Source organism: Symsagittifera roscoffensis, chromosome 8, assembly GCF_963678635.1.
Source record: "Symsagittifera roscoffensis chromosome 8, txSymRosc1.1, whole genome shotgun sequence".
Lineage (NCBI taxonomy): Eukaryota > Metazoa > Xenacoelomorpha > Acoela > Convolutidae > Symsagittifera > Symsagittifera roscoffensis.
In genome coordinates, this window is record NC_087069.1 from 33335947 (window position 1) to 33361516 (window position 25570).

Sequence of the window (25570 nt, forward strand, 5' to 3'; positions counted from 1 at the left end):
GTTCGTTACAGTACCTCTGAATTTTCGCCAGTTTGGTTTTGTGCATGTTCTCTTTGGAACAGTTAGTTCGTACTCTGCAATTGTCATGTAGTGATCGCTTGGTGTTGTGTCCGACACTTCAAAGTTCGTGCATAAGCAAGCCATTTTTGGTGATGCAAAGTGTAAGTCTAGGACTGAGTCACTTTGGTGTGTTGGTTCGGAACCGTTCAAGATGAAGTAGTTGTGCATGAGAGCGTCTACAACTCTTCCGTTGCTGTTGGTTGCTCTTGCTTTTGGGTTGACAGATTTGATCTGTGCGTTGAAGTCTCCAACGATGATGTGCTTTGGATCTTTTCCATTGAAAGTCACGTTCTCTATCTCTGCGTTTGGGCTAAGGTAAACACTTGTTACAGTGATACCCATTGTGTTGATCTTGATCGTCTCGCATACTTTTCTGCGTTCTCTGTGGTTTTGGTTTATGTGCTGTGCTTGTTCCAGTACTTGGTACTGTATGTTGTCTCTGATGTAAATTGCCGAGCCTGTGACACTGTCACAGATTGCCGCTGCAAGGTTAAAGTTTTGTAGTTTTGGTGGATGTTTGGTTTTTGTTTCGTTGAAGCAGACTATAGTGATGTTGTGTTTCGCTAGAAGATCTTGGATCTCCAGTTTGTGCTTGTTTATACTTCTGCAGTTGAGTTGTGCTATCTTGAGTCTATTCATTTTGGTTTGTTGTTGTTGTTTTGATTTCGGGAGCTACTATGTCTGCTGCTGCTTGCTTCTCTGTGTGTTTTTGTATTTTGTTTTGCTTTTATGTTTGATGTTAACAGCTCAGTGAAATCTATTTTCTCGAATTGAGTTCTAACTGCATTGCTGACTGTTTCGTTAATTTTCTCACATGATTTAGCGACAGCTTTGGTGATTGCATCGGTTATCTTTTCGTCCATGGCTTTTTGCACTGCTTTTTCGACTTGATCGGCTATTGTAGTTTCAACAGTTTCTTTAATGTACTGCTGTATGTCCTCTTTGCTCATGGTTGGTTGTGGTTTGACTGCTTGAGCGTAGTTGTTTTGCACAGTTCGTTGCAGATGTTTGACTGCTTGAGCGTAGTTTTGCACTTTTGGTTGTGCTTTTTGGGCTTCGACTTGAGCTGTCTTGTAAACCGGGCATCCTTTGTACTGCGCCGGGTGTTCGCCTCTGCAGTTGATGCATTGAACTTGCTGCTTTGGAGTTTTGCAGTCTCTGACTGCATGGTTGTCGCCACATCTGAGGCATCGTTGCTGGTTCGGACAGTTTACGGCCATATGGCCGAAATTTTGGCATTTGTAACACTGTGTTACTCGTGGTTCTGTTTTGGATGCTTCGCATCGTTTTCGTTCGTTGCAGATGTAGACCCCAATGTCGATTGCCTTTCTGCAGGCTAGGTCATCATCTGTGAAAACTCTGATGAGTTGTGTTGGCTTGTCTAGGCTTCTGCTTTGGATTCGGAAGAGCTTTGCTACCTTGATGTTGTTGATCTCCTCAAGTTCAGATTGGATGTCAGCTTCGCTGAGTTGTTCACTGACTCTTGAGATAACAAAGCTGGAAGTTTGTTTCTTGTTGGGTTGATTTGTCTTGTGTTGTCTGCCTCCGATTTTTACTTCCGTGTCGGGAAACAGGTTTTCGAGGTTGGTTTGGGTGATAATTTGGGCTATTTGAGGCGATTCAGGCTTGATTGAATAGCCTAGGCCAGTCTTGAGGTCCCTGGTTTGACCAGGATATTGTACTTTAGTCAGGTTACGTATTGATTTGGTGAAAGTCATTCGGCTTGGAATTTTGTCTTTTGCAAAGCTTATGTAGATAATGTTCGTGAAGTGTTGCTTTGAGCTTGTGAAGGGTCTTTTGTTGCTTTGAGCTTGTGATTCTTCCGCTTTGCGCTTTCGATTAGTTGCTTGACTTTGCTCCATTGTCGGTTGCCTTTTAGGCGAAGCGTCATCAAGATTGTCTTGCCAGTTTTCTGAATGCATTGTCGGTTGCCCTTTGGGCACATTCCTGAACTGTTGTCGTTTTACTGTGTTGTAAGCAGCATGTTGATCTTGGTTTGGTCCCATTGTCAGTTGCCTTTGAGGCGAGGCCTTTCCTTGATCATTGCTTGTTGGTGTCAGGCTTCCTTCGATTATTAACTCGGAATTAGATTCGTCGTCGCTTTGGTCGTAGTTTGCGATTGCTGATGCCATTTGGGAGTTAAGGGATGATGGCATTGTGGGGGGGGGGGGGAGTCTCTTCACTCACTATGTGAGCCGGACTGCTCCTTCTTGCACCGGAGTGCTCCTTCTTCACTCACTATGTGAGCCGGACTGCTCTTGTGGGGGGGGGAGTATCTTCACTCACTATGTGAGCCCGACTGCTCCTTCTTGCACCTTCTTCGTCTTTGTCCTTCCTTTCTTCCTCTTTGTCCTTCCTTTCTTCCTCTTTGTCCTTCCTCTTCCCTCTAGTCTCTTTCTTCTTGCACCCTCTTCGTCCTTCTGGGCACTTTCTCCTTCCCTCTAGACCCTCTTCCGTCGGGTTACTCTTGGTAGGTCCAACAATAACGACAGAGTAGAGGTTGTCCAAGTAAGCAATTGCAGACCCGGTCGCAACGTATCTCTGTCTCCTAGAATGCTAGCACCGCTTTCGCAATGTGTCGCTTAGACTAGGGTGTTATAGGGACCAACCAACTTCTAGATCTGCGTTCGTGACACTCTCTCGGAGGGACAAAAAGCCAATCAGGACTGCGACCGATCCAAGTCAGAACCCAGGTTGGCTGCGCACCGTTGGGTTTGCAAGTGCCGGTTTGGGACTTGGTTCCAATAGCACCTTTATACAGGCTTTATCGGCCGACTTATGACTCTTGAAAAAGAGTGCTTTCCTGGGGCAGTTGTTTCCTTGGGTGTAGTGAAGGCAGTGTAGAGAAGCTCTTGTACATCAGATTGTTGGGTTGTAGATTGTGTAGATCGGTTGTCATCTAGTGGTGTTGTCGAGTTGTAGAAGCAGCAAAAAGCGAAGCTAACTTAAAAAACTGTGTTCAAATCGAGCTCGAAGAATGCTCAATTCTGATTGGCTCTCAGCTCCAAGCTTATTTTGGCTTCAATTTTTAATTTCTACGTCACTTTGAGGCTATTTAGGATTGCTAGGATGTCTCAGCTTACTGTTTGTATTCCAGTTAAGCTTGCTGGGCTTGATAGAAGATAGAACTAGTAGATTGGTGGCCTTTAAAAAGGCCGGTTTGGTGTTGAAGCTTGAAAGCTAGCAACTGGTTGAGGTAGAAGCTCTTTACTTCTTGTCAGACTTGGGCTGAGACGAAGACTGCTTCTTGGGTAGGAGCACAGCCTGGATGTTTGGCAGCACACCGCCCTGAGCAATGGTCACTCCGTGGAGCAGCTTGTTCAACTCTTCGTCGTTCCTGATGGCCAACTGCAAGTGTCTGGGGATGATCCTGGACTTCTTGTTGTCTTTGGCAGCGTTGCCAGCCAGCTCAAGGATCTCAGCAGTCAAGTACTCGAGCACAGCAGCAAGGTAGACTGGGGCTCCAGCACCAACTCGCTCAGCGTAGTTGCCCTTGCGGATGAATCGGTGGATTCTTCCAACAGGGAACTGCAGTCCAGCTCGGCTTGATCGGGTCTTGGCCTTGGCTCCAACTTTGCCGCTCTTCGATTTTCCTCCTTTGCCTGACATCGTGTTGTAGTTGTAGCTGTTGTGGTAGAAGTTGTAGATTGACGATTGACTTTACCCGCAATTTGGCTCCCTGTCTTAGGGTAGTAAGTTCAAATCGGCCACCAAGATGGGAGAGCCAATCAGAATCGAGCTAGCATTTTAAGTTATTTTAGATATGCTGAAAGCTCTACACTAACTAGCTGAGCTTGTTAAGAGCTCTAGCAGAGCTCGTTAGAGCTCTAGTAGAGCTTGACTTAAGAACTGAGATAGTTGGTGGCCTTTAAAAAGGCCGGTTTGGTGCTGCAGCTAGGAGAGCAGCTGGCTAAGAAGCTTCTTAACCTCCGAATCCGTACAAGGTCTTGCCTTGTCTCTTGAGGGCGTAGACGATGTCCATGGCTACAACGGTCTTCCTCTTGGCGTGCTCGGTGTAGGTTACAGCATCCCTGATCACGCTCTCCAAGTAGTTCTTGAGCACTCCTCGGGTCTCTTCGTAGATCAGTCCACTGATACGCTTGACACCTCCTCGTCGAGCAAGACGTCTGATGGCTGGCTTGGTGATGCCTTGGATGTTATCTCTTAAGATCTTTCGGTGCCTCTTTGCTCCTCCTTTGCCAAGTCCTTTTCCTCCCTTTCCTCGTCCAGACATGGTTGTTGCAGTTGTAGTTGTTGTAGAAATTGAAGTAGAAGTTGGGTTTGAGATTGGCAAAAATCGCTAGGTACCTATCAATTTCCGACCGACTTCTCTGCTCTCTGATTGGCCCTCATACCAACAGCCAATGAGAGAGCAGATAATAAAAAGTAAAAAAAGTTAGGCACGTAAAGGAGCAATTGAAAAAAAATTTTTCAGCTCCCACAAGAACTTCTACCTCAAACTGGTCAGTCCACAGAGCTTATCAGAGCTATGTGATTTAAATCAAGCTCGTAGGAGCTCGCTTGAGGTCTGTGAGATAGCTTGCCGAGCTCTGAGAGCTCGAACTTGAAAATAGTTAGGCTACGTACGGGAGCAATTGAAAAAATTTTGAGCTCACACAAGGTGTACTAGCTTAAACTGGTCAGTCCACAGAGCTTATTCGAGCTCTGTGATTTAAATCAAGCTCATACAAGCTTGCCTGAGCTCTATGAGGTAGCTTGCCAAGCTCTGAGAGCTCGAAGCTCAAAAAAGTTAGGCTACGTACGGGAGCAATTGAACAGCTAGCTCGAGCTCATTTTCCAGCTGCGTCACCCCAATGAGGGGGAAGCAGAGCTCAACCTATACCAGCTTGAGCTTGCTCTGGTCGAAGTTAGCTTGAGCTAAGCTCACTGTGAAGAAATATAGAACTGATAGTTGGGTGGCCTTTAAAAAGGCCGGTTTGGTTGGTGTGGAGTACACCTAGAGCTTAAGCTCGCTCTCCTCGGATTCGTCGAGCCAACTGGATGTCCTTGGGCATGATCGTGACTCTCTTGGCGTGGATCGCGCACAAGTTGGTGTCCTCGAACAGGCTGACCAAGTAGCTCTCGCTGGCTTCCTGCAGAGCCATGATTGCAGTGCTCTGGAACCGCAAGTCAGTCTTGAAGTCCTGGGCGATTTCTCTGACCAGTCGCTGGAAGGGCAGCTTTCGGATCAACAGCTCAGTGGACTTCTGGTATCTCCTGATCTCCCTCAGGGCAACGGTTCCTGGTCTGTATCGGTGAGGCTTCTTCACACCGCCGGTGGAAGGTGCGCTCTTTCTTGCAGCCTTGGTAGCCAGTTGCTTCCTGGGTGCCTTTCCTCCGGTACTCTTTCGTGCAGTCTGCTTCGTTCGGGCCATTCTTCGTCAGTTGAGTGTAGCTGAGTTGTAGATGTAGAAGTAGATTTTGGGTGTTGAATTTTGGACAAATCCGTGAGGTAACCAAGATATTCAGATCTCCAGAAGCCTTGAGAGCGCTCGACGTATAAAAAAATAGTTAGGCACGTAAAAGAGCAATAGAAGGAGAGCTCTGGTGAGTCGTTACTTATATATATTAAGGAGCATTTTCAACTATATATAGTAAAGTATGTGAAGTGCAGACTATTTATACTTGGATTGGAGGTTACCCGCCAAAAGCGGCATAGGTGATTGGCCCGTGTCTGAGTGATAGCGGAAGCTCAAACTAAGCTCGAATCTGATTGGCTGAGAAGTGAAAACTTGAAAATTTGGTGTTTCTGCCTCTAGAATTGACCCAAAGCTAACTTCAGCCAGCTAAAAGCTCACTTCAGCTTAAGCTAGCTGAATTGGACTTGTTAGCTAGCTTTGTAAGCCTAAACTTAGCTATTTCGAGCAGTAAGTTGGAGAGCAAAATGAAGCTCAAATCTGATTGGCTGAGACGTGAAAGCTTAAAATTTAGCAGTTTTTTAGCTCTAAAGTTGGTCTGGAGCTGATTTAAGCAAGTTACAAGCTCAGTTGAGCTTAGTAGCTCAAATTAGACGCTCAAAGCTAGCTGTTGAGAGCTCGAAATTGCATACAAGCCAATTTGAGCTTGCTAGCTAGAGTACAAAGAGAACTATGCTTTTTGGTGGCCTTTAAAAAGGCCGGTTTGGTGTTGCTCAGAGCAACTAGTTGTAGAAGCTGATCGTCTACTTGGAGCTGGTGTACTTGGTGACGGCCTTGGTTCCCTCACTGACAGCATGCTTGGCCAGCTCTCCGGGCAACAGCAGTCTGACTGCGGTTTGGATCTCCCGGCTAGAGATGGTTGATCGCTTGTTGTAGTGGGCCAGTTTTGAAGCTTCACCGGCGATTCTCTCGAAGATGTCGTTCACGAAGCTGTTCATGATCGACATAGCCTTGGATGAGATGCCGGTGTCAGGGTGGACCTGCTTCAGCACCTTGTAGATGTAGAGAGAGTAGGTCTCTCGCCTCTTCTTCTTCTTTTTCTTGTCTCCAGTGGGCTTCTTCTGGGCTTTGCCTGCCTTCTTGACTGCCTTTCCGCTGACTTTGGGTGCCATTGTAGAGTTGTAGTTGTGGTGTTGTCGAGTTGTAGAAGCAGTGTAAGTATGTGTTGGTCTGTGACCAGTTAAGCTTCTGAAGCAGACCTGCTGCTCTTTAAGCTGTTAACTTCCGGGTGTTGTTCATCTTGCGGAAAGTTGTTGTTGGAAAATTGCTTGTATTGGTGTGAGTCTGTGTCTGTTGATTGTTGTAGAGTGTCGTTTGATGTTGTTCATCTTGCGGAAAGGTGTTGTTGGAAAATTGCTTGTATTGGTGTGAGTCTGTGTGCGTATGTGTCTGTTGATTGTTGTAGAGTGTCTCGGATTAGTTCTTGTATCTTGGGGTTTGTCTGTGAAGCTCTTTTGAGGTAATTTGAGTTTAGTCTTGTTAGTTCATCTTGAATCGTCTTCATCCTGGTGATTTTATGTACTTCCTCTGTTGGTGTTAGTATTGGTAGATGGTAGGCTATTTTTAGTGCTCTGTTCTGCAATCTTTGTAAGTGACTTGTTGATGCGTTTGCCCACGAAGGTGATGCGTATGTGAATCCTGGTAGAATTGTTGATTGGTACAAAAACTTTAAGACTTTGGATTTGATGCCTTTGGCTCGTAGTACTAGTAGAAAATTGATTTTCCTTGTCGATTTGTCTTCAATTCTTTGTAGATAGTCTTTCCAAGTCAGGTTGTTATTTAATGTAATTCCCAGAAATTTAGTGGTTGTTGATGGTTCGATCTCTTCGTTCTGTAGCATTAGTTTGCAGTCATTCTTCTTGTGTCTTGTAAAAAGTATAAAGTTTGTCTTCTCCGGGTTCACGTCTATCTTCCATTTCTGGCACCATGCTTCAAGTTTGTTTAGGCCACCTTGTAGTCTGTGTGTTGCATTCTTGCTTGTGTTTGAACTTGTGTAAATTGCTATGTCGTCGGCATATTGTGATATTGTTGTTAGACCTGCATCTGGTTTGCTTACATAGATGTTGAAAAGAATTGGACTGATTACACTTCCTTGTGGTACTCCTGCACTGGGTGTGAAACTGTCGGCTTTGGCTTGGTGGTATACTACTGTTAACTCTCGGTCTGTCAGAAAACTCTTGGTCCATTTTACAATCCACTTCGGACAGTTGATTTCTAGTAGTCTGTAGTATAAGCCTTCGTGCCAGACAGAGTCAAAAGCTCGTTGCACGTCCAGAAATGCTGCTGCAACGGGTTGCTTCCAGTTATTCTCTTTATAGATTGTCTCTGTTAGACAGAGTAAATTGTCGGTGGTGCATCGTTTGCTTCGGTATGCACTTTGAAAGTGTCCGAAGATGTCGTGATCTTCGCAGTGTACTAGCAGCTGCTCTTTGACAAAGCATTCGCAGATCTTCCCGATACAGCTTGTAAGTGAGAGTGGTCTATAGTTCTTGGGATCTTTGTGGTCTTTCTCGGGTTTTGGTAACATTGATACTGTCGCTTGTTTCCAGCCTAAAGGAACGTAGCCACTTCTCAGCGATTGTACTATGATTTGTCTTAGTACTTCTAGTACGTTGATGGGCAGATTTTTCATCGCTTTGTAGCTAACTTTGTCTTGTCCTGGGGCAGTGTTTTTTCTGTGATTGATCACGTCTTTGAGTTGCTTTAAGCTAATTTCTGTTTGTGCAAAACCTGTCTGTTCCAGTTGAAAGTCTTGGATTTTCGCCTGGAACACCTTGTCATGTACTTCCTGTTCATGCGTTAGAGCTGCCTGAGATTTTGTTATATTTGTCGTCATGTTTGCTTTGAGCATCTTAGCGAAGTGGTTCGCAGCGTCTTGATTTGTCATTTTCAGTTTACTCGTTCGTTTAGGTCTTGTGCCTGTGAGCTTTTTTACTGCTTTCCAGAAATTCTGTTGTGTTGGTCCTTTGTTCATTGCACTGAGTAGTTTGAGTTGGTTTTCTTCTTCTACTGTCTGTTTTAGCTGTCTGATGTCTTTCTTTGTTTTGTTTAGCTTTGTACACAGGTCTTTGTAGTCACTGGTGTCTTGTTGGTCATATCGTCTCATCTTTTGTTTTTGTCGTTCAAGTTTGTGTTTGTTTCTGACTAGTTCGACTAGTTGTGGGTTCGTGAATTGGGGCTTGTGTTCTTTTAGGCTGCCTTGGTAGCACTTGTCAATGTGTTTGGCTATCTGGTCAGCTTCTCGAGCTAGACCTTCGTCAGTTTTGATTGAGTCAGGGTTGAACTTGTAGTTCGTTACTGTACCTCTGAATTTTCGCCAGTTTGGTTTTGTGCATGTTCTCTTTGGAACAGTTAGTTCGTACTCTGCAATTGTCATGTAGTGATCGCTTGGTGTTGTGTCTGACACTTCAAAGTTCGTGCATAAGCAAGCCATTTTTGGTGATGCAAAGTGTAAGTCTAGGACTGAGTCACTTTGGTGTGTTGGTTCGGAACCGTTCAAGATGAAGTAGTTGTGCATGAGAGCGTCTACAACTCTTCCGTTGCTGTTGGTTGCTCTTGCTTTTGGGTTGACAGATTTGATCTGTGCGTTGAAGTCTCCAACGATGATGTGCTTTGGATCTTTTCCATTGAAAGTCACGTTCTCTATCTCTGCGTTTGGGCTAAGGTAAACACTTGTTACAATGATACCCATTGTGTTGATCTTGATCGTCTCGCATACTTTTCTGCATTCTCTGTGGTTTTGGTTTATGTGTTGTGCTTGTTCCAGTACTTGGTACTGTATGTTGTCTCTGATGTAAATTGCCGAGCCTGTGACACTGTCACAGATTGCCGCTGCAAGGTTAAAGTTTTGTAGTTTTGGTGGATGTTTGGTTTTTGTTTCGTTGAAGCAGACTATAGTGATGTTGTGTTTCGCTAGAAGATCTTGGATCTCCAGTTTGTGCTTGCTTATACTTCTGCAGTTGAGTTGCGCTATCTTGAGTCTATTCATTTTGGTTTATTGTTGTTGTTATGATTTCGGGAGTTACTATGTCTGCTGCTGCTTGCTTCTCTGTGTGTTTTTGTATTTTGTTTTGCTTTTATATTTGATGTTAAAAGTTCAGTGAAGTCTATTTTCTCGAATTGAGTTTTGACTGCATTGCTGACTGTTTCGTTAATTTTCTCACATGATTTAGCGACAGCTTTGGTGATTGCATCGGTTATCTTTTCGTCCATGGCTTTTTGCACTGCTTTTTCGACTTGATCGGCTATTGTAGTTTCAACAGTTTCTTTAATGTACTGCTGTATGTCCTCTTTGCTCATGGTTGGTTGTGGTTTGACTGCTTGAGCGTAGTTGTTTTGCACAGTTCGTTGCAGATGTTTGACTGCTTGAGCGTAGTTTTGCACTTTTGGTTGTGCTTTTTGGGCTTCGACTTGAGCTGTCTTGTAAACCGGGCATCCTTTGTACTGCGCCGGGTGTTCGCCTCTGCAGTTGATGCATTGAACTTGCTGCTTTGGAGTTTTGCAGTCTCTGACTGCATGGTTGTCGCCACATCTGAGGCATCGTTGCTGGTTCGGACAGTTTATGGCCATATGGCCGAAATTTTGGCATTTGTAACACTGTGTTACTCGTGGTTCTGTTTTGGATGCTTCGCATCGTTTTCGTTCGTTGCAGATGTAGACCCCAATGTCGATTGCCTTTCTGCAGGCTAGGTCATCATCTGTGAAAACTCTGATGAGTTGTGTTGGCTTGTCTAGGCTTCTGCTTTGGATTCGGAAGAGCTTTGCTACCTTGATGTTGTTGATCTCCTCAAGTTCAGATTGGATGTCAGCTTCGCTGAGTTGTTCACTGACTCTTGAGATAACAAAGCTGGAAGTTTGTTTCTTGTTGGGTTGATTTGTCTTGTGTTGTCTGCCTCCGAGTTGTAGAAGCAGCAAAAAGCGAAGCTAACTTTAAAAACTGTGTTCAAATCGAGCTCGAAGAATGCTCAATTCTGATTGGCTCTCAGCTCCAAGCTTATTTTGGCTTCAATTTTTAATTTCTACGTCACTTTGAGGCTATTTAGGATTGCTAGGATGTCTCAGCTTACTGTTTGTATTCCAGTTAAGCTTGCTGGGCTTGATAGAAGATAGAACTAGTAGATTGGTGGCCTTTAAAAAGGCCGGTTTGGTGTTGAAGCTTGAAAGCTAGCAACTGGTTGAGGTAGAAGCTCTTTACTTCTTGTCAGACTTGGGCTGAGACGAAGACTGCTTCTTGGGTAGGAGCACAGCCTGGATGTTTGGCAGCACACCGCCCTGAGCAATGGTCACTCCGTGGAGCAGCTTGTTCAACTCTTCGTCGTTCCTGATGGCCAACTGCAAGTGTCTGGGGATGATCCTGGACTTCTTGTTGTCTTTGGCAGCGTTGCCAGCCAGCTCAAGGATCTCAGCAGTCAAGTACTCGAGCACAGCAGCAAGGTAGACTGGGGCTCCAGCACCAACTCGCTCAGCGTAGTTGCCCTTGCGGATGAATCGGTGGATTCTTCCAACAGGGAACTGCAGTCCAGCTCGGCTTGATCGGGTCTTGGCCTTGGCTCCAACTTTGCCGCTCTTCGATTTTCCTCCTTTGCCTGACATCGTGTTGTAGTTGTAGCTGTTGTGGTAGAAGTTGTAGATTGACGATTGACTTTACCCGCAATTTGGCTCCCTGTCTTAGGGTAGTAAGTTCAAATCGGCCACCAAGATGGGAGAGCCAATCAGAATCGAGCTAGCATTTTAAGTTATTTTAGATATGCTGAAAGCTCTACACTAACTAGCTGAGCTTGTTAAGAGCTCTAGCAGAGCTCGTTAGAGCTCTAGTAGAGCTTGACTTAAGAACTGAGATAGTTGGTGGCCTTTAAAAAGGCCGGTTTGGTGCTGCAGCTAGGAGAGCAGCTGGCTAAGAAGCTTCTTAACCTCCGAATCCGTACAAGGTCTTGCCTTGTCTCTTGAGGGCGTAGACGATGTCCATGGCTACAACGGTCTTCCTCTTGGCGTGCTCGGTGTAGGTTACAGCATCCCTGATCACGCTCTCCAAGTAGTTCTTGAGCACTCCTCGGGTCTCTTCGTAGATCAGTCCACTGATACGCTTGACACCTCCTCGTCGAGCAAGACGTCTGATGGCTGGCTTGGTGATGCCTTGGATGTTATCTCTTTCGGTGCCTCTTTGCTCCTCCTTTGCCAAGTCCTTTTCCTCCCTTTCCTCGTCCAGACATGGTTGTTGCAGTTGTAGTTGTTGTAGAAATTGAAGTAGAAGTTGGGTTTGAGATTGGCAAAAATCGCTAGGTATCTATCAATTTCCGACCGACTTCTCTGCTCTCTGATTGGCCCTCATACCAACAGCCAATGAGAGAGCAGATAATAAAAAGTAAAAAAAGTTAGGCACGTAAAGGAGCAATTGAAAAAAATTTTTTCAGCTCCCACAAGAACTTCTACCTCAAACTGGTCAGTCCACAGAGCTTATCAGAGCTATGTGATTTAAATCAAGCTCGTAGGAGCTCGCTTGAGGTCTGTGAGATAGCTTGCCGAGCTCTGAGAGCTCGAACTTGAAAATAGTTAGGCTACGTACGGGAGCAATTGAAAAATTTTGAGCTCACACAAGGTGTACTAGCTTAAACTGGTCAGTCCACAGAGCTTATTCGAGCTCTGTGATTTAAATCAAGCTCATACAAGCTTGCCTGAGCTCTATGAGGTAGCTTGCCAAGCTCTGAGAGCTCGAAGCTCAAAAAAGTTAGGCTACGTACGGGAGCAATTGAACAGCTAGCTCGAGCTCATTTTCCAGCTGCGTCACCCCAATGAGGGGGAAGCAGAGCTCAACCTATACCAGCTTGAGCTTGCTCTGGTCGAAGTTAGCTTGAGCTAAGCTCACTGTGAAGAAATATAGAACTGATAGTTGGGTGGCCTTTAAAAAGGCCGGTTTGGTTGGTGTGGAGTACACCTAGAGCTTAAGCTCGCTCTCCTCGGATTCGTCGAGCCAACTGGATGTCCTTGGGCATGATCGTGACTCTCTTGGCGTGGATCGCGCACAAGTTGGTGTCCTCGAACAGGCTGACCAAGTAGCTCTCGCTGGCTTCCTGCAGAGCCATGATTGCAGTGCTCTGGAACCGCAAGTCAGTCTTGAAGTCCTGGGCGATTTCTCTGACCAGTCGCTGGAAGGGCAGCTTTCGGATCAACAGCTCAGTGGACTTCTGGTATCTCCTGATCTCCCTCAGGGCAACGGTTCCTGGTCTGTATCGGTGAGGCTTCTTCACACCGCCGGTGGAAGGTGCGCTCTTTCTTGCAGCCTTGGTAGCCAGTTGCTTCCTGGGTGCCTTTCCTCCGGTACTCTTTCGTGCAGTCTGCTTCGTTCGGGCCATTCTTCGTCAGTTGAGTGTAGCTGAGTTGTAGATGTAGAAGTAGATTTTGGGTGTTGAATTTTGGACAAATCCGTGAGGTAACCAAGATATTCAGATCTCCAGAAGCCTTGAGAGCGCTCGACGTATAAAAAAATAGTTAGGCACGTAAAAGAGCAATAGAAGGAGAGCTCTGGTGAGTCGTTACTTATATATATTAAGGAGCATTTTCAACTATATATAGTAAAGTATGTGAAGTGCAGACTATTTATACTTGGATTGGAGGTTACCCGCCAAAAGCGGCATAGGTGATTGGCCCGTGTCTGAGTGATAGCGGAAGCTCAAATTAAGCTCGAATCTGATTGGCTGAGAAGTGAAAACTTGAAAATTTGGTGTTTCTGCCTCTAGAATTGACCCAAAGCTAACTTCAGCCAGCTAAAAGCTCACTTCAGCTTAAGCTAGCTGAATTGGACTTGTTAGCTAGCTTTGTAAGCCTAAACTTAGCTATTTCGAGCTGTAAGTTGGAGAGCAAAATGAAGCTCAAATCTGATTGGCTGAGACGTGAAAGCTTAAAATTTAGTAGTTTTTTAGCTCTAAAGTTGGTCTGGAGCTGATTTAAGCAAGTTACAAGCTCAGTTGAGCTTAGTAGCTCAAATTAGACGCTCAAAGCTAGCTGTTGAGAGCTCGAAATTGCATACAAGCTAATTTGAGCTTGCTAGCTAGAGTACAAAGAGAACTATGCTTTTTGGTGGCCTTTAAAAAGGCCGGTTTGGGGTTGCTCAGAGCAACTAGTTGTAGAAGCTGATCGTCTACTTGGAGCTGGTGTACTTGGTGACGGCCTTGGTTCCCTCACTGACAGCATGCTTGGCCAGCTCTCCGGGCAACAGCAGTCTGACTGCGGTTTGGATCTCCCGGCTAGAGATGGTTGATCGCTTGTTGTAGTGGGCCAGTTTTGAAGCTTCACCGGCGATTCTCTCGAAGATGTCGTTCACGAAGCTGTTCATGATCGACATAGCCTTGGATGAGATGCCGGTGTCAGGGTGGACCTGCTTCAGCACCTTGTAGATGTAGAGAGAGTAGGTCTCTCGCCTCTTCTTCTTCTTTTTCTTGTCTCCAGTGGGCTTCTTCTGGGCTTTGCCTGCCTTCTTGACTGCCTTTCCGCTGACTTTGGGTGCCATTGTAGAGTTGTAGTTGTGGTGTTGTCGAGTTGTAGAAGCAATGTAAGTATGTGTTGGTCTGTGACCAGTTAAGCTTCTGAAGCAGACCTGCTGCTCTTTAAGCTGTTAACTTCCGGGTGTTGTTCATCTTGCGGAAAGTTGTTGTTGGAAAATTGCTTGTATTGGTGTGAGTCTGTGTCTGTTGATTGTTGTAGAGTGTCGTTTGATGTTGTTCATCTTGCGGAAAGGTGTTGTTGGAAAATTGCTTGTATTGGTGTGAGTCTGTGTGCGTATGTGTCTGTTGATTGTTGTAGAGTGTCTCGGATTAGTTCTTGTATCTTGGGGTTTGTCTGTGAAGCTCTTTTGAGGTAATTTGAGTTTAGTCTTGTTAGTTCATCTTGAATCGTCTTCATCCTGGTGATTTTATGTACTTCCTCTGTTGGTGTTAGTATTGGTAGATGGTAGGCTATTTTTAGTGCTCTGTTCTGCAATCTTTGTAAGTGACTTGTTGATGCGTTTGCCCACGAAGGTGATGCGTATGTGAATCCTGGTAGAATTGTTGATTGGTACAAAAACTTTAAGACTTTGGATTTGATGCCTTTGGCTCGTAGTACTAGTAGAAAATTGATTTTCCTTGTCGATTTGTCTTCAATTCTTTGTAGATAGTCTTTCCATGTCAGGTTGTTATTTAGGGTAACTCCAAGAAATTTAGTGGTTGTTGATGGTTCGATCTCTTCGTTCTGTAGCATTAATTTGCAGTCATTCTTCTTGCGTCTTGTAAAAAGTACAAAGTTTGTCTTCTCCGGGTTCACGTCTATCTTCCATTTCTGGCACCATGCTTCAAGTTTGTTTAGGCCACCTTGTAGTCTGTGTGTTGCATTCTTGCTTGTGTTTGAACTTGTGTAAATTGCTATGTCGTCGGCATATTGTGATATTGTTGTTAGACCTGCTTCTGGTTTGCTTACATAGATGTTGAAAAGGATTGGACTGATTACACTTCCTTGTGGTACTCCTGCACTGGGTGTGAAACTTTCGGCTTTGGCTTGGTGGTATACTACTGTTAACTGTCGGTCTGTCAGAAAACTCTTGGTCCATTTTACAATCCACTTCGGACAGTTGATCTCTAGTAGTCTGTAGTATAAGCCTTCGTGCCAGACAGAGTCAAAGGCTCGTTGCACGTCTAGAAATGCTGCTGCAACGGGTTGCTTCCAGTTATTCTCTTTATAGATTGTCTCTGTTAGACAGAGTAAATTGTCGGTGGTGCATCGTTTGCTTCGGTATGCACTTTGAAAGTGTCCGAAGATGTCGTGATCTTCGCAGTGTACTAGTAGCTGCTCTTTGACAAAACATTCGCAGATCTTCCCGATACAGCTTGTAAGTGAGAGTGGTCTATAGTTTTTGGGATCTTTGTGGTCTTTCTCGGGTTTTGGTAACATTGATACTGTCGCTTGTTTCCAGCCTAAAGGAACGTAGCCACTTCTCAGCGATTGTACTATGATTTGTCTTAGTACTTCTAGTACGTTGATGGGCAGGTTTTTCATCGCTTTGTAGCTAACTTTGTCTTGTCCTGGGGCAGTGTTTTTTCTGTGATTGATCACGTCTTTGAGTTGCTTTAAGCTAATTTCTGTTTGTGCAAAACCTGTCTGTTCCAGTTGAAAGTCTTGGATTTTCGCCTGTGACACCTTGTCATGTACTTCCTGTTCATGCGTTAGAGCTGCCTGAGAGTTTGTTATATTTGTCGTCATGTTTGCTTTGAGCATCTTAGCGAAGTGGTTCGCAGCGTCTTGATTTGTCATTTTCAGTTTACTCGTTCGTTTAGGTCTTGTGCCTGTGAGCTTTTTTACTGCTTTCCAGAAATTCTGTTGTGTTGGTCCTTTGTTCATTTCACTGAGTAGTTTGAGTTGGTTTTCTTCTTCTACTGTCTGTTTTAGCTGTCTGATGTCTTTCTTTGTTTTGTTTAGCTTTGTACACAGGTCTTTGTAGTCATTGGTGTCGTGTTGGTCATATCGTCTCATCTTTTGTTTTTGTCGTTCAAGTTTGTGTTTGTTTCTGACTAGTTCGACTAGTTGTGGGTTCGTGAATTGGGGCTTGTGTTCTTTGAGGCTGCCTTGGTAGCATTTGTCAATGTGTTTGGCTATCTGGTCAGCTTCTCGAGCTAGACCTTCGTCAGTTTTGATTGAGTCAGGGTTGAACTTGTAGTTCGTTACAGTAATTCTGAATTTTCGCCAGTTTGGTTTTGTGCATGTTCTCTTTGGAACAGTTAGTTCGTACTCTGCAATTGTCATGTAGTGATCGCTTGGTGTTGTGTCCGACACTTCAAAGTTCGTGCATAAGCAAGCCATTTTTGGTGATGCAAAGTGTAAGTCTAGGACTGAGTCACTTTGGTGTGTTGGTTCGGAACCGTTCAAGATGAAGTAGTTGTGCATGAGAGCGTCTACAACTCTTCCGTTGCTGTTGGTTGCTCTTGCTTTTGGGTTGACAGATTTGATCTGTGCGTTGAAGTCTCCAACGATGATGTGCTTTGGATCTTTTCCATTGAAAGTCACGTTCTCTATCTCTGCGTTTGGGCTAAGGTAAACACTTGTTACAGTGATACCCATTGTGTTGATCTTGATCGTCTCGCATACTTTTCTGCGTTCTCTGTGGTTTTGGTTTATGTGCTGTGCTTGTTCCAGTACTTGGTACTGTATGTTGTCTCTGATGTAAATTGCCGAGCCTGTGACACTGTCACAGATTGCCGCTGCAAGGTTAAAGTTTTGTAGTTTTGGTGGATGTTTGGTTTTTGTTTCGTTGAAGCAGACTATAGTGATGTTGTGTTTCGCTAGAAGATCTTGGATCTCCAGTTTGTGCTTGTTTATACTTCTGCAGTTGAGTTGTGCTATCTTGAGTCTATTCATTTTGGTTTGTTGTTGTTGTTTTGATTTCGGGAGCTACTATGTCTGCTGCTGCTTGCTTCTCTGTGTGTTTTTGTATTTTGTTTTGCTTTTATGTTTGATGTTAACAGCTCAGTGAAATCTATTTTCTCGAATTGAGTTCTAACTGCATTGCTGACTGTTTCGTTAATTTTCTCACATGATTTAGCGACAGCTTTGGTGATTGCATCGGTTATCTTTTCGTCCATGGCTTTTTGCACTGCTTTTTCGACTTGATCGGCTATTGTAGTTTCAACAGTTTCTTTAATGTACTGCTGTATGTCCTCTTTGCTCATGGTTGGTTGTGGTTTGACTGCTTGAGCGTAGTTGTTTTGCACAGTTCGTTGCAGATGTTTGACTGCTTGAGCGTAGTTTTGCACTTTTGGTTGTGCTTTTTGGGCTTCGACTTGAGCTGTCTTGTAAACCGGGCATCCTTTGTACTGCGCCGGGTGTTCGCCTCTGCAGTTGATGCATTGAACTTGCTGCTTTGGAGTTCTGCAGTCTCTGACTGCATGGTTGTCGCCACATCTGAGGCATCGTTGCTGGTTCGGACAGTTTATGGCCATATGGCCGAAATTTTGGCATTTGTAACACTGTGTTACTCGTGGTTCTGTTTTGGATGCTTCGCATCGTTTTCGTTCGTTGCAGATGTAGACCCCAATGTCGATTGCCTTTCTGCAGGCTAGGTCATCATCTGTGAAAACTCTGATGAGTTGTGTTGGCTTGTCTAGGCTTCTGCTTTGGATTCGGAAGAGCTTTGCTACCTTGATGTTGTTGATCTCCTCAAGTTCAGATTGGATGTCAGCTTCGCTGAGTTGTTCACTGACTCTTGAGATAACAAAGCTGGAAGTTTGTTTCTTGTTGGGTTGATTTGTCTTGTGTTGTCTGCCTCCGATTTTTACTTCCGTGTCGGGAAACAGGTTTTCGAGGTTGGTTTGGGTGATAATTTGGGCTATTTGAGGCGATTCAGGCTTGATTGAATAGCCTAGGCCAGTCTTGAGGTCCCTGGTTTGACCAGGATATTGTACTTTAGTCAGGTTACGTATTGATTTGGTGAAAGTCATTCGGCTTGGAATTTTGTCTTTTGCAAAGCTTATGTAGATAATGTTCGTGAAGTGTTGCTTTGAGCTTGTGAAGGGTCTTTTGTTGCTTTGAGCTTGTGATTCTTCCGCTTTGCGCTTTCGATTAGTTGCTTGACTTTGCTCCATTGTCGGTTGCCTTTTAGGCGAAGCGTCATCAAGATTGTCTTGCCAGTTTTCTGAATGCATTGTCGGTTGCCCTTTGGGCACATTCTTGAACTGTTGTTGTTTTACTGTGTTGTAAGCAGCATGTTGATCTTGGTTTGGTCCCATTGTCAGTTGCCTTTGAGGCGAGGCCTTTCCTTGATCATTGCTTGTTGGTGTCAGGCTTCCTTCGATTATTAACTCGGAATTAGATTCGTCGTCGCTTTGGTCGTAGTTTGCGATTGCTGATGCCATTTGGGAGTTAAGGGATGATGGCATTGTGGGGGGGGGGGGGGAGTCTCTTCACTCACTATGTGAGCCGGACTGCTCCTTCTTGCACCGGAGTGCTCCTTCTTCACTCACTATGTGAGCCGGACTGCTCTTGTGGGGGGGGGGGGAGTATCTTCACTCACTATGTGAGCCCGACTGCTCCTTCTTGCACCTTCTTCGTCTTTGTCCTTCCTTTCTTCCTCTTTGTCCTTCCTTTCTTCCTCTTTGTCCTTCCTCTTCCCTCTAGTCTCTTTCTTCTTGCACCCTCTTCGTCCTTCTGGGCACTTTCTCCTTCCCTCTAGACCCTTCCCTCCTTCCTCCTTCCCTCCTTCCCTCCTTCCCAGCTCCTTCCCACTTTCTCCTTCCCTCCTTCCCAGCAAAAAGCGAAGCTAACTTAAAAAACTGTGTTCAAATCGAGCTCGAAGAATGCTCAATTCTGATTGGCTCTCAGCTCCAAGCTTATTTTGGCTTCAATTTTTAATTTCTACGTCACTTTGAGGCTATTTAGGATTGCTAGGATGTCTCAGCTTACTGTTTGTATTCCAGTTAAGCTTGCTGGGCTTGATAGAAGATAGAACTAGTAGATTGGTGGCCTTTAAAAAGGCCGGTTTGGTGTTGAAGCTTGAAAGCTAGCAACTGGTTGAGGTAGAAGCTCTTTACTTCTTGTCAGACTTGGGCTGAGACGAAGACTGCTTCTTGGGTAGGAGCACAGCCTGGATGTTTGGCAGCACACCGCCCTGAGCAATGGTCACTCCGTGGAGCAGCTTGTTCAACTCTTCGTCGTTCCTGATGGCCAACTGCAAGTGTCTGGGGATGATCCTGGACTTCTTGTTGTCTTTGGCAGCGTTGCCAGCCAGCTCAAGGATCTCAGCAGTCAAGTACTCGAGCACAGCAGCAAGGTAGACTGGGGCTCCAGCACCAACTCGCTCAGCGTAGTTGCCCTTGCGGATGAATCGGTGGATTCTTCCAACAGGGAACTGCAGTCCAGCTCGGCTTGATCGGGTCTTGGCCTTGGCTCCAACTTTGCCGCTCTTCGATTTTCCTCCTTTGCCTGACATCGTGTTGTAGTTGTAGCTGTTGTGGTAGAAGTTGTAGATTGACGATTGACTTTACCCGCAATTTGGCTCCCTGTCTTAGGGTAGTAAGTTCAAATCGGCCACCAAGATGGGAGAGCCAATCAGAATCCAGCTAGCATTTTAAGTTATTTTAGATATGCTGAAAGCTCTACACTAACTAGCTGAGCTTGTTAAGAGCTCTAGCAGAGCTCGTTAGAGCTCTAGTAGAGCTTGACTTAAGAACTGAGATAGTTGGTGGCCTTTAAAAAGGCCGGTTTGGTGCTGCAGCTAGGAGAGCAGCTGGCTAAGAAGCTTCTTAACCTCCGAATCCGTACAAGGTCTTGCCTTGTCTCTTGAGGGCGTAGACGATGTCCATGGCTACAACGGTCTTCCTCTTGGCGTGCTCGGTGTAGGTTACAGCATCCCTGATCACGCTCTCCAAGTAGTTCTTGAGCACTCCTCGGGTCTCTTCGTAGATCAGTCCACTGATACGCTTGACACCTCCTCGTCGAGCAAGACGTCTGATGGCTGGCTTGGTGATGCCTTGGATGTTATCTCTTAAGATCTTTCGGTGCCTCTTTGCTCCTCCTTTGCCAAGTCCTTTTCCTCCCTTTCCTCGTCCAGACATGGTAGTTGCAGTTGTAGTTGTTGTAGAAATTGAAGTAGAAGTTGGGTTTGAGATTGGCAAAAATCGCTAGGTATCTATCAATTTCCGACCGACTTCTCTGCTCTCTGATTGGCCCTCATACCAACAGCCAATGAGAGAGCAGATAATAAAAAGTAAAAAAAGTTAGGCACGTAAAGGAGCAATTGAAAAAAAAAATTTGAGCTCCCACAAGAACTTCTACCTCAAACTGGTCAGTCCACAGAGCTTATCAGAGCTATGTGATTTAAATCAAGCTCGTAGGAGCTCGCTTGAGGTCTGTGAGATAGCTTGCCGAGCTCTGAGAGCTCGAACTTGAAAATAGTTAGGCTACGTACGGGAGCAATTGAAAAATTTTGAGCTCACACAAGGTGTACTAGCTTAAACTGGTCAGTCCACAGAGCTTATTCGAGCTCTGTGATTTAAATCAAGCTCATACAAGCTTGCCTGAGCTCTATGAGGTAGCTTGCCAAGCTCTGAGAGCTCGAAGCTCAAAAAAGTTAGGCTACGTACGGGAGCAATTGAACAGCTAGCTCGAGCTCATTTTCCAGCTGCGTCACCCCAATGAGGGGGAAGCAGAGCTCAACCTATACCAGCTTGAGCTTGCTCTGGTCGAAGTTAGCTTGAGCTAAGCTCACTGTGAAGAAATATAGAACTGATAGTTGGGTGGCCTTTAAAAAGGCCGGTTTGGTTGGTGTGGAGTACACCTAGAGCTTAAGCTCGCTCTCCTCGGATTCGTCGAGCCAACTGGATGTCCTTGGGCATGATCGTGACTCTCTTGGCGTGGATCGCGCACAAGTTGGTGTCCTCGAACAGGCTGACCAAGTAGCTCTCGCTGGCTTCCTGCAGAGCCATGATTGCAGTGCTCTGGAACCGCAAGTCAGTCTTGAAGTCCTGGGCGATTTCTCTGACCAGTCGCTGGAAGGGCAGCTTTCGGATCAACAGCTCAGTGGACTTCTGGTATCTCCTGATCTCCCTCAGGGCAACGGTTCCTGGTCTGTATCGGTGAGGCTTCTTCACACCGCCGGTGGAAGGTGCGCTCTTTCTTGCAGCCTTGGTAGCCAGTTGCTTCCTGGGTGCCTTTCCTCCGGTACTCTTTCGTGCAGTCTGCTTCGTTCGGGCCATTCTTCGTCAGTTGAGTGTAGCTGAGTTGTAGATGTAGAAGTAGATTTTGGGTGTTGAATTTTGGACAAATCCGTGAGGTAACCAAGATATTCAGATCTCCAGAAGCCTTGAGAGCGCTCGACGTATAAAAAAATAGTTAGGCACGTAAAAGAGCAATAGAAGGAGAGCTCTGGTGAGTCGTTACTTATATATATTAAGGAGCATTTTCAACTATATATAGTAAAGTATGTGAAGTGCAGACTATTTATACTTGGATTGGAGGTTACCCGCCAAAAGCGGCATAGGTGATTGGCCCGTGTCTGAGTGATAGCGGAAGCTCAAACTAAGCTCGAATCTGATTGGCTGAGAAGTGAAAACTTGAAAATTTGGTGTTTCTGCCTCTAGAATTGACCCAAAGCTAACTTCAGCCAGCTAAAAGCTCACTTCAGCTTAAGCTAGCTGAATTGGACTTGTTAGCTAGCTTTGTAAGCCTAAACTTAGCTATTTCGAGCTGTAAGTTGGAGAGCAAAATGAAGCTCAAATCTGATTGGCTGAGACGTGAAAGCTTAAAATTTAGCAGTTTTTTAGCTCTAAAGTTGGTCTGGAGCTGATTTAAGCAAGTTACAAGCTCAGTTGAGCTTAGTAGCTCAAATTAGACGCTCAAAGCTAGCTGTTGAGAGCTCGAAATTGCATACAAGCCAATTTGAGCTTGCTAGCTAGAGTACAAAGAGAACTATGCTTTTTGGTGGCCTTTAAAAAGGCCGGTTTGGTGTTGCTCAGAGCAACTAGTTGTAGAAGCTGATCGTCTACTTGGAGCTGGTGTACTTGGTGACGGCCTTGGTTCCCTCACTGACAGCATGCTTGGCCAGCTCTCCGGGCAACAGCAGTCTGACTGCGGTTTGGATCTCCCGGCTAGAGATGGTTGATCGCTTGTTGTAGTGGGCCAGTTTTGAAGCTTCACCGGCGATTCTCTCGAAGATGTCGTTCACGAAGCTGTTCATGATCGACATAGCCTTGGATGAGATGCCGGTGTCAGGGTGGACCTGCTTCAGCACCTTGTAGATGTAGAGAGAGTAGGTCTCTCGCCTCTTCTTCTTCTTTTTCTTGTCTCCAGTGGGCTTCTTCTGGGCTTTGCCTGCCTTCTTGACTGCCTTTCCGCTGACTTTGGGTGCCATTGTAGAGTTGTAGTTGTGGTGTTGTCGAGTTGTAGAAGCAGCAAAAAGCGAAGCTAACTTAAAAAACTGTGTTCAAATCGAGCTCGAAGAATGCTCAATTCTGATTGGCTCTCAGCTCCAAGCTTATTTTGGCTTCAATTTTTAATTTCTACGTCACTTTGAGGCTATTTAGGATTGCTAGGATGTCTCAGCTTACTGTTTGTATTCCAGTTAAGCTTGCTGGGCTTGATAGAAGATAGAACTAGTAGATTGGTGGCCTTTAAAAAGGCCGGTTTGGTGTTGAAGCTTGAAAGCTAGCAACTGGTTGAGGTAGAAGCTCTTTACTTCTTGTCAGACTTGGGCTGAGACGAAGACTGCTTCTTGGGTAGGAGCACAGCCTGGATGTTTGGCAGCACACCGCCCTGAGCAATGGTCACTCCGTGGAGCAGCTTGTTCAACTCTTCGTCGTTCCTGATGGCCAACTGCAAGTGTCTGGGGATGATCCTGGACTTCTTGTTGTCTTTGGCAGCGTTGCCAGCCAGCTCAAGGATCTCAGCAGTCAAGTACTCGAGCACAGCAGCAAGGTAGACTGGGGCTCCAGCGCCAACTCGCTCAGCGTAGTTGCCCTTGCGGATGAATCGGTGGATTCTTCCAACAGGGAACTGCAGTCCAGCTCGGCTTGATCGGGTCTTGGCCTTGGCTCCAACTTTGCCGCTCTTCGATTTTCCTCCTTTGCCTGACATCGTGTTGTAGTTGTAGCTGTTGTGGTAGAAGTTGTAGATTGACGATTGACTTTACCCGCAATTTGGCTCCCTGTCTTAGGGTAGTAAGTTCAAATCGGCCACCAAGATGGGAGAGCCAATCAGAATCCAGCTAGCATTTTAAGTTATTTTAGATATGCTGAAAGCTCTACACTAACTAGCTGAGCTTGTTAAGAGCTCTAGCAGAGCTCGTTAGAGCTCTAGTAGAGCTTGACTTAAGAACTGAGATAGTTGGTGGCCTTTAAAAAGGCCGGTTTGGTGCTGCAGCTAGGAGAGCAGCTGGCTAAGAAGCTTCTTAACCTCCGAATCCGTACAAGGTCTTGCCTTGTCTCTTGAGGGCGTAGACGATGTCCATGGCTACAACGGTCTTCCTCTTGGCGTGCTCGGTGTAGGTTACAGCATCCCTGATCACGCTCTCCAAGTAGTTCTTGAGCACTCCTCGGGTCTCTTCGTAGATCAGTCCACTGATACGCTTGACACCTCCTCGTCGAGCAAGACGTCTGATGGCTGGCTTGGTGATGCCTTGGATGTTATCTCTTAAGATCTTTCGGTGCCTCTTTGCTCCTCCTTTGCCAAGTCCTTTTCCTCCCTTTCCTCGTCCAGACATGGTTGTTGCAGTTGTAGTTGTTGTAGAAATTGAAGTAGAAGTTGGGTTTGAGATTGGCAAAAATCGCTAGGTATCTATCAATTTCCGACCGACTTCTCTGCTCTCTGATTGGCCCTCATACCAACAGCCAATGAGAGAGCAGATAATAAAAAGTAAAAAAAGTTAGGCACGTAAAGGAGCAATTGAAAAAAAAATTTTGAGCTCCCACAAGAACTTCTACCTCAAACTGGTCAGTCCACAGAGCTTATCAGAGCTATGTGATTTAAATCAAGCTCGTAGGAGCTCGCTTGAGGTCTGTGAGATAGCTTGCCGAGCTCTGAGAGCTCGAACTTGAAAATAGTTAGGCTACGTACGGGAGCAATTGAAAAAATTTTGAGCTCACACAAGGTGTACTAGCTTAAACTGGTCAGTCCACAGAGCTTATTCGAGCTCTGTGATTTAAATCAAGCTCATACAAGCTTGCCTGAGCTCTATGAGGTAGCTTGCCAAGCTCTGAGAGCTCGAAGCTCAAAAAAGTTAGGCTACGTACGGGAGCAATTGAACAGCTAGCTCGAGCTCATTTTCCAGCTGCGTCACCCCAATGAGGGGGAAGCAGAGCTCAACCTATACCAGCTTGAGCTTGCTCTGGTCGAAGTTAGCTTGAGCTAAGCTCACTGTGAAGAAATATAGAACTGATAGTTGGGTGGCCTTTAAAAAGGCCGGTTTGGTTGGTGTGGAGTACACCTAGAGCTTAAGCTCGCTCTCCTCGGATTCGTCGAGCCAACTGGATGTCCTTGGGCATGATCGTGACTCTCTTGGCGTGGATCGCGCACAAGTTGGTGTCCTCGAACAGGCTGACCAAGTAGCTCTCGCTGGCTTCCTGCAGAGCCATGATTGCAGTGCTCTGGAACCGCAAGTCAGTCTTGAAGTCCTGGGCGATTTCTCTGACCAGTCGCTGGAAGGGCAGCTTTCGGATCAACAGCTCAGTGGACTTCTGGTATCTCCTGATCTCCCTCAGGGCAACGGTTCCTGGTCTGTATCGGTGAGGCTTCTTCACACCGCCGGTGGAAGGTGCGCTCTTTCTTGCAGCCTTGGTAGCCAGTTGCTTCCTGGGTGCCTTTCCTCCGGTACTCTTTCGTGCAGTCTGCTTCGTTCGGGCCATTCTTCGTCAGTTGAGTGTAGCTGAGTTGTAGATGTAGAAGTAGATTTTGGGTGTTGAATTTTGGACAAATCCGTGAGGTAACCAAGATATTCAGATCTCCAGAAGCCTTGAGAGCGCTCGACGTATAAAAAAATAGTTAGGCACGTAAAAGAGCAATAGAAGGAGAGCTCTGGTGAGTCGTTACTTATATATATTAAGGAGCATTTTCAACTATATATAGTAAAGTATGTGAAGTGCAGACTATTTATACTTGGATTGGAGGTTACCCGCCAAAAGCGGCATAGGTGATTGGCCCGTGTCTGAGTGATAGCGGAAGCTCAAACTAAGCTCGAATCTGATTGGCTGAGAAGTGAAAACTTTTGAAAATTTGGTGTTTCTGCCTCTAGAATTGACCCAAAGCTAACTTCAGCCAGCTAAAAGCTCACTTCAGCTTAAGCTAGCTGAATTGGACTTGTTAGCTAGCTTTGTAAGCCTAAACTTAGCTATTTCGAGCTGTAAGTTGGAGAGCAAAATGAAGCTCAAATCTGATTGGCTGAGACGTGAAAGCTTAAAATTTAGCAGTTTTTTAGCTCTAAAGTTGGTCTGGAGCTGATTTAAGCAAGTTACAAGCTCAGTTGAGCTTAGTAGCTCAAATTAGACGCTCAAAGCTAGCTGTTGAGAGCTCGAAATTGCATACAAGCCAATTTGAGCTTGCTAGCTAGAGTACAAAGAGAACTATGCTTTTTGGTGGCCTTTAAAAAG

The 25570-nt window shown here is 45.5% G+C and overlaps 8 protein-coding genes across 8 annotated transcripts; all 8 read right to left on the reverse strand.

Moving 5' to 3' along the window:
• Positions 1-5024: 5024 nt before the first annotated feature.
• LOC134853562 (histone H3) lies at positions 5025-5435 on the reverse strand. The gene has a single exon (XM_063869562.1). The coding sequence runs from the start codon at positions 5433-5435 to the stop codon at positions 5025-5027; it is 411 nt and encodes a 136-aa protein (XP_063725632.1).
• Positions 5436-6220: 785 nt separating this feature from the next.
• On the reverse strand, positions 6221-6593 carry LOC134853419 (histone H2B.1/H2B.2). The gene has a single exon (XM_063869416.1). The coding sequence runs from the start codon at positions 6587-6589 to the stop codon at positions 6221-6223; it is 369 nt and encodes a 122-aa protein (XP_063725486.1). The 5' UTR covers positions 6590-6593.
• A 4789-nt stretch (positions 6594-11382) lies between these two features.
• LOC134853564 (histone H4-like) lies at positions 11383-11805 on the reverse strand. Its single transcript, XM_063869563.1, has 2 exons — positions 11776-11805; positions 11383-11673 (listed from the first exon to the last, which is right to left on the reverse strand). Exons 1-2 carry the CDS (start codon positions 11803-11805, stop codon positions 11383-11385), a joined length of 321 nt encoding a protein of 106 aa, XP_063725633.1.
• Positions 11806-12415: 610 nt separating this feature from the next.
• On the reverse strand, positions 12416-12826 carry LOC134853565 (histone H3). Its single transcript, XM_063869564.1, has one exon. The coding sequence runs from the start codon at positions 12824-12826 to the stop codon at positions 12416-12418; it is 411 nt and encodes a 136-aa protein (XP_063725634.1).
• A 785-nt stretch (positions 12827-13611) lies between these two features.
• LOC134853422 (histone H2B.1/H2B.2) lies at positions 13612-13984 on the reverse strand. The gene has a single exon (XM_063869420.1). The coding sequence runs from the start codon at positions 13978-13980 to the stop codon at positions 13612-13614; it is 369 nt and encodes a 122-aa protein (XP_063725490.1). The 5' UTR covers positions 13981-13984.
• A 4472-nt stretch (positions 13985-18456) lies between these two features.
• On the reverse strand, positions 18457-19422 carry LOC134853566 (late histone H2A.2.2-like). Its single transcript, XM_063869566.1, has 2 exons — positions 19025-19422; positions 18457-18733 (listed from the first exon to the last, which is right to left on the reverse strand). Exons 1-2 carry the CDS (start codon positions 19420-19422, stop codon positions 18457-18459), a joined length of 675 nt encoding a protein of 224 aa, XP_063725636.1.
• A 313-nt stretch (positions 19423-19735) lies between these two features.
• Positions 19736-23688, reverse strand: LOC134853567 (uncharacterized). Its single transcript, XM_063869567.1, has 5 exons — positions 23396-23688; positions 22666-23079; positions 21977-22324; positions 20859-21188; positions 19736-20063 (listed from the first exon to the last, which is right to left on the reverse strand). Exons 1-5 carry the CDS (start codon positions 23686-23688, stop codon positions 19736-19738), a joined length of 1713 nt encoding a protein of 570 aa, XP_063725637.1.
• Positions 23689-24418: 730 nt separating this feature from the next.
• LOC134853568 (histone H3) lies at positions 24419-24829 on the reverse strand. Its single transcript, XM_063869568.1, has one exon. It carries the CDS (start codon positions 24827-24829, stop codon positions 24419-24421), a length of 411 nt encoding a protein of 136 aa, XP_063725638.1.
• Between the last annotated feature and the right edge of the window lie 741 nt (positions 24830-25570).

What these genes read in the sequence shown, in the direction of transcription:
- LOC134853562 (XM_063869562.1), bottom strand. Translation starts at nt 5,435, where the DNA reads ATGGCCCGAACGAAGCAGACTGCACGAAAGAGTACCGGAGGAAAGGCA.
- LOC134853419 (XM_063869416.1), bottom strand. Translation starts at nt 6,589, where the DNA reads ATGGCACCCAAAGTCAGCGGAAAGGCAGTCAAGAAGGCAGGCAAAGCC.
- LOC134853564 (XM_063869563.1), bottom strand. Translation starts at nt 11,805, where the DNA reads ATGAGGGCCAATCAGAGAGCAGAGAAGTCG. An exon ending in ATCAGAGAGCAGAGAAGTCG is followed by an intron (nt 11,674 to 11,775) that starts GTCGGAAATTGA and finishes TGTCTGGACGAG; the next exon opens with GAAAGGGAGGAAAAGGACTT.
- LOC134853565 (XM_063869564.1), bottom strand. Translation starts at nt 12,826, where the DNA reads ATGGCCCGAACGAAGCAGACTGCACGAAAGAGTACCGGAGGAAAGGCA.
- LOC134853422 (XM_063869420.1), bottom strand. Translation starts at nt 13,980, where the DNA reads ATGGCACCCAAAGTCAGCGGAAAGGCAGTCAAGAAGGCAGGCAAAGCC.
- LOC134853566 (XM_063869566.1), bottom strand. Translation starts at nt 19,422, where the DNA reads ATGTCAGGCAAAGGAGGAAAATCGAAGAGCGGCAAAGTTGGAGCCAAG. An exon ending in CAGCCCAAGTCTGACAAGAA is followed by an intron (nt 18,734 to 19,024) that starts GTAAAGAGCTTC and finishes TTTGCTGGGAAG; the next exon opens with GAGGGAAGGAGAAAGTGGGA.
- LOC134853567 (XM_063869567.1), bottom strand. Translation starts at nt 23,688, where the DNA reads ATGTCTGGACGAGGAAAGGGAGGAAAAGGACTTGGCAAAGGAGGAGCA. An exon ending in CAGCCCAAGTCTGACAAGAA is followed by an intron (nt 22,325 to 22,665) that starts GTAAAGAGCTTC and finishes ACCCAAAGTCAG; the next exon opens with CGGAAAGGCAGTCAAGAAGG. An exon ending in ACCAAGTACACCAGCTCCAA is followed by an intron (nt 21,189 to 21,976) that starts GTAGACGATCAG and finishes CAACTGACGAAG; the next exon opens with AATGGCCCGAACGAAGCAGA.
- LOC134853568 (XM_063869568.1), bottom strand. Translation starts at nt 24,829, where the DNA reads ATGGCCCGAACGAAGCAGACTGCACGAAAGAGTACCGGAGGAAAGGCA.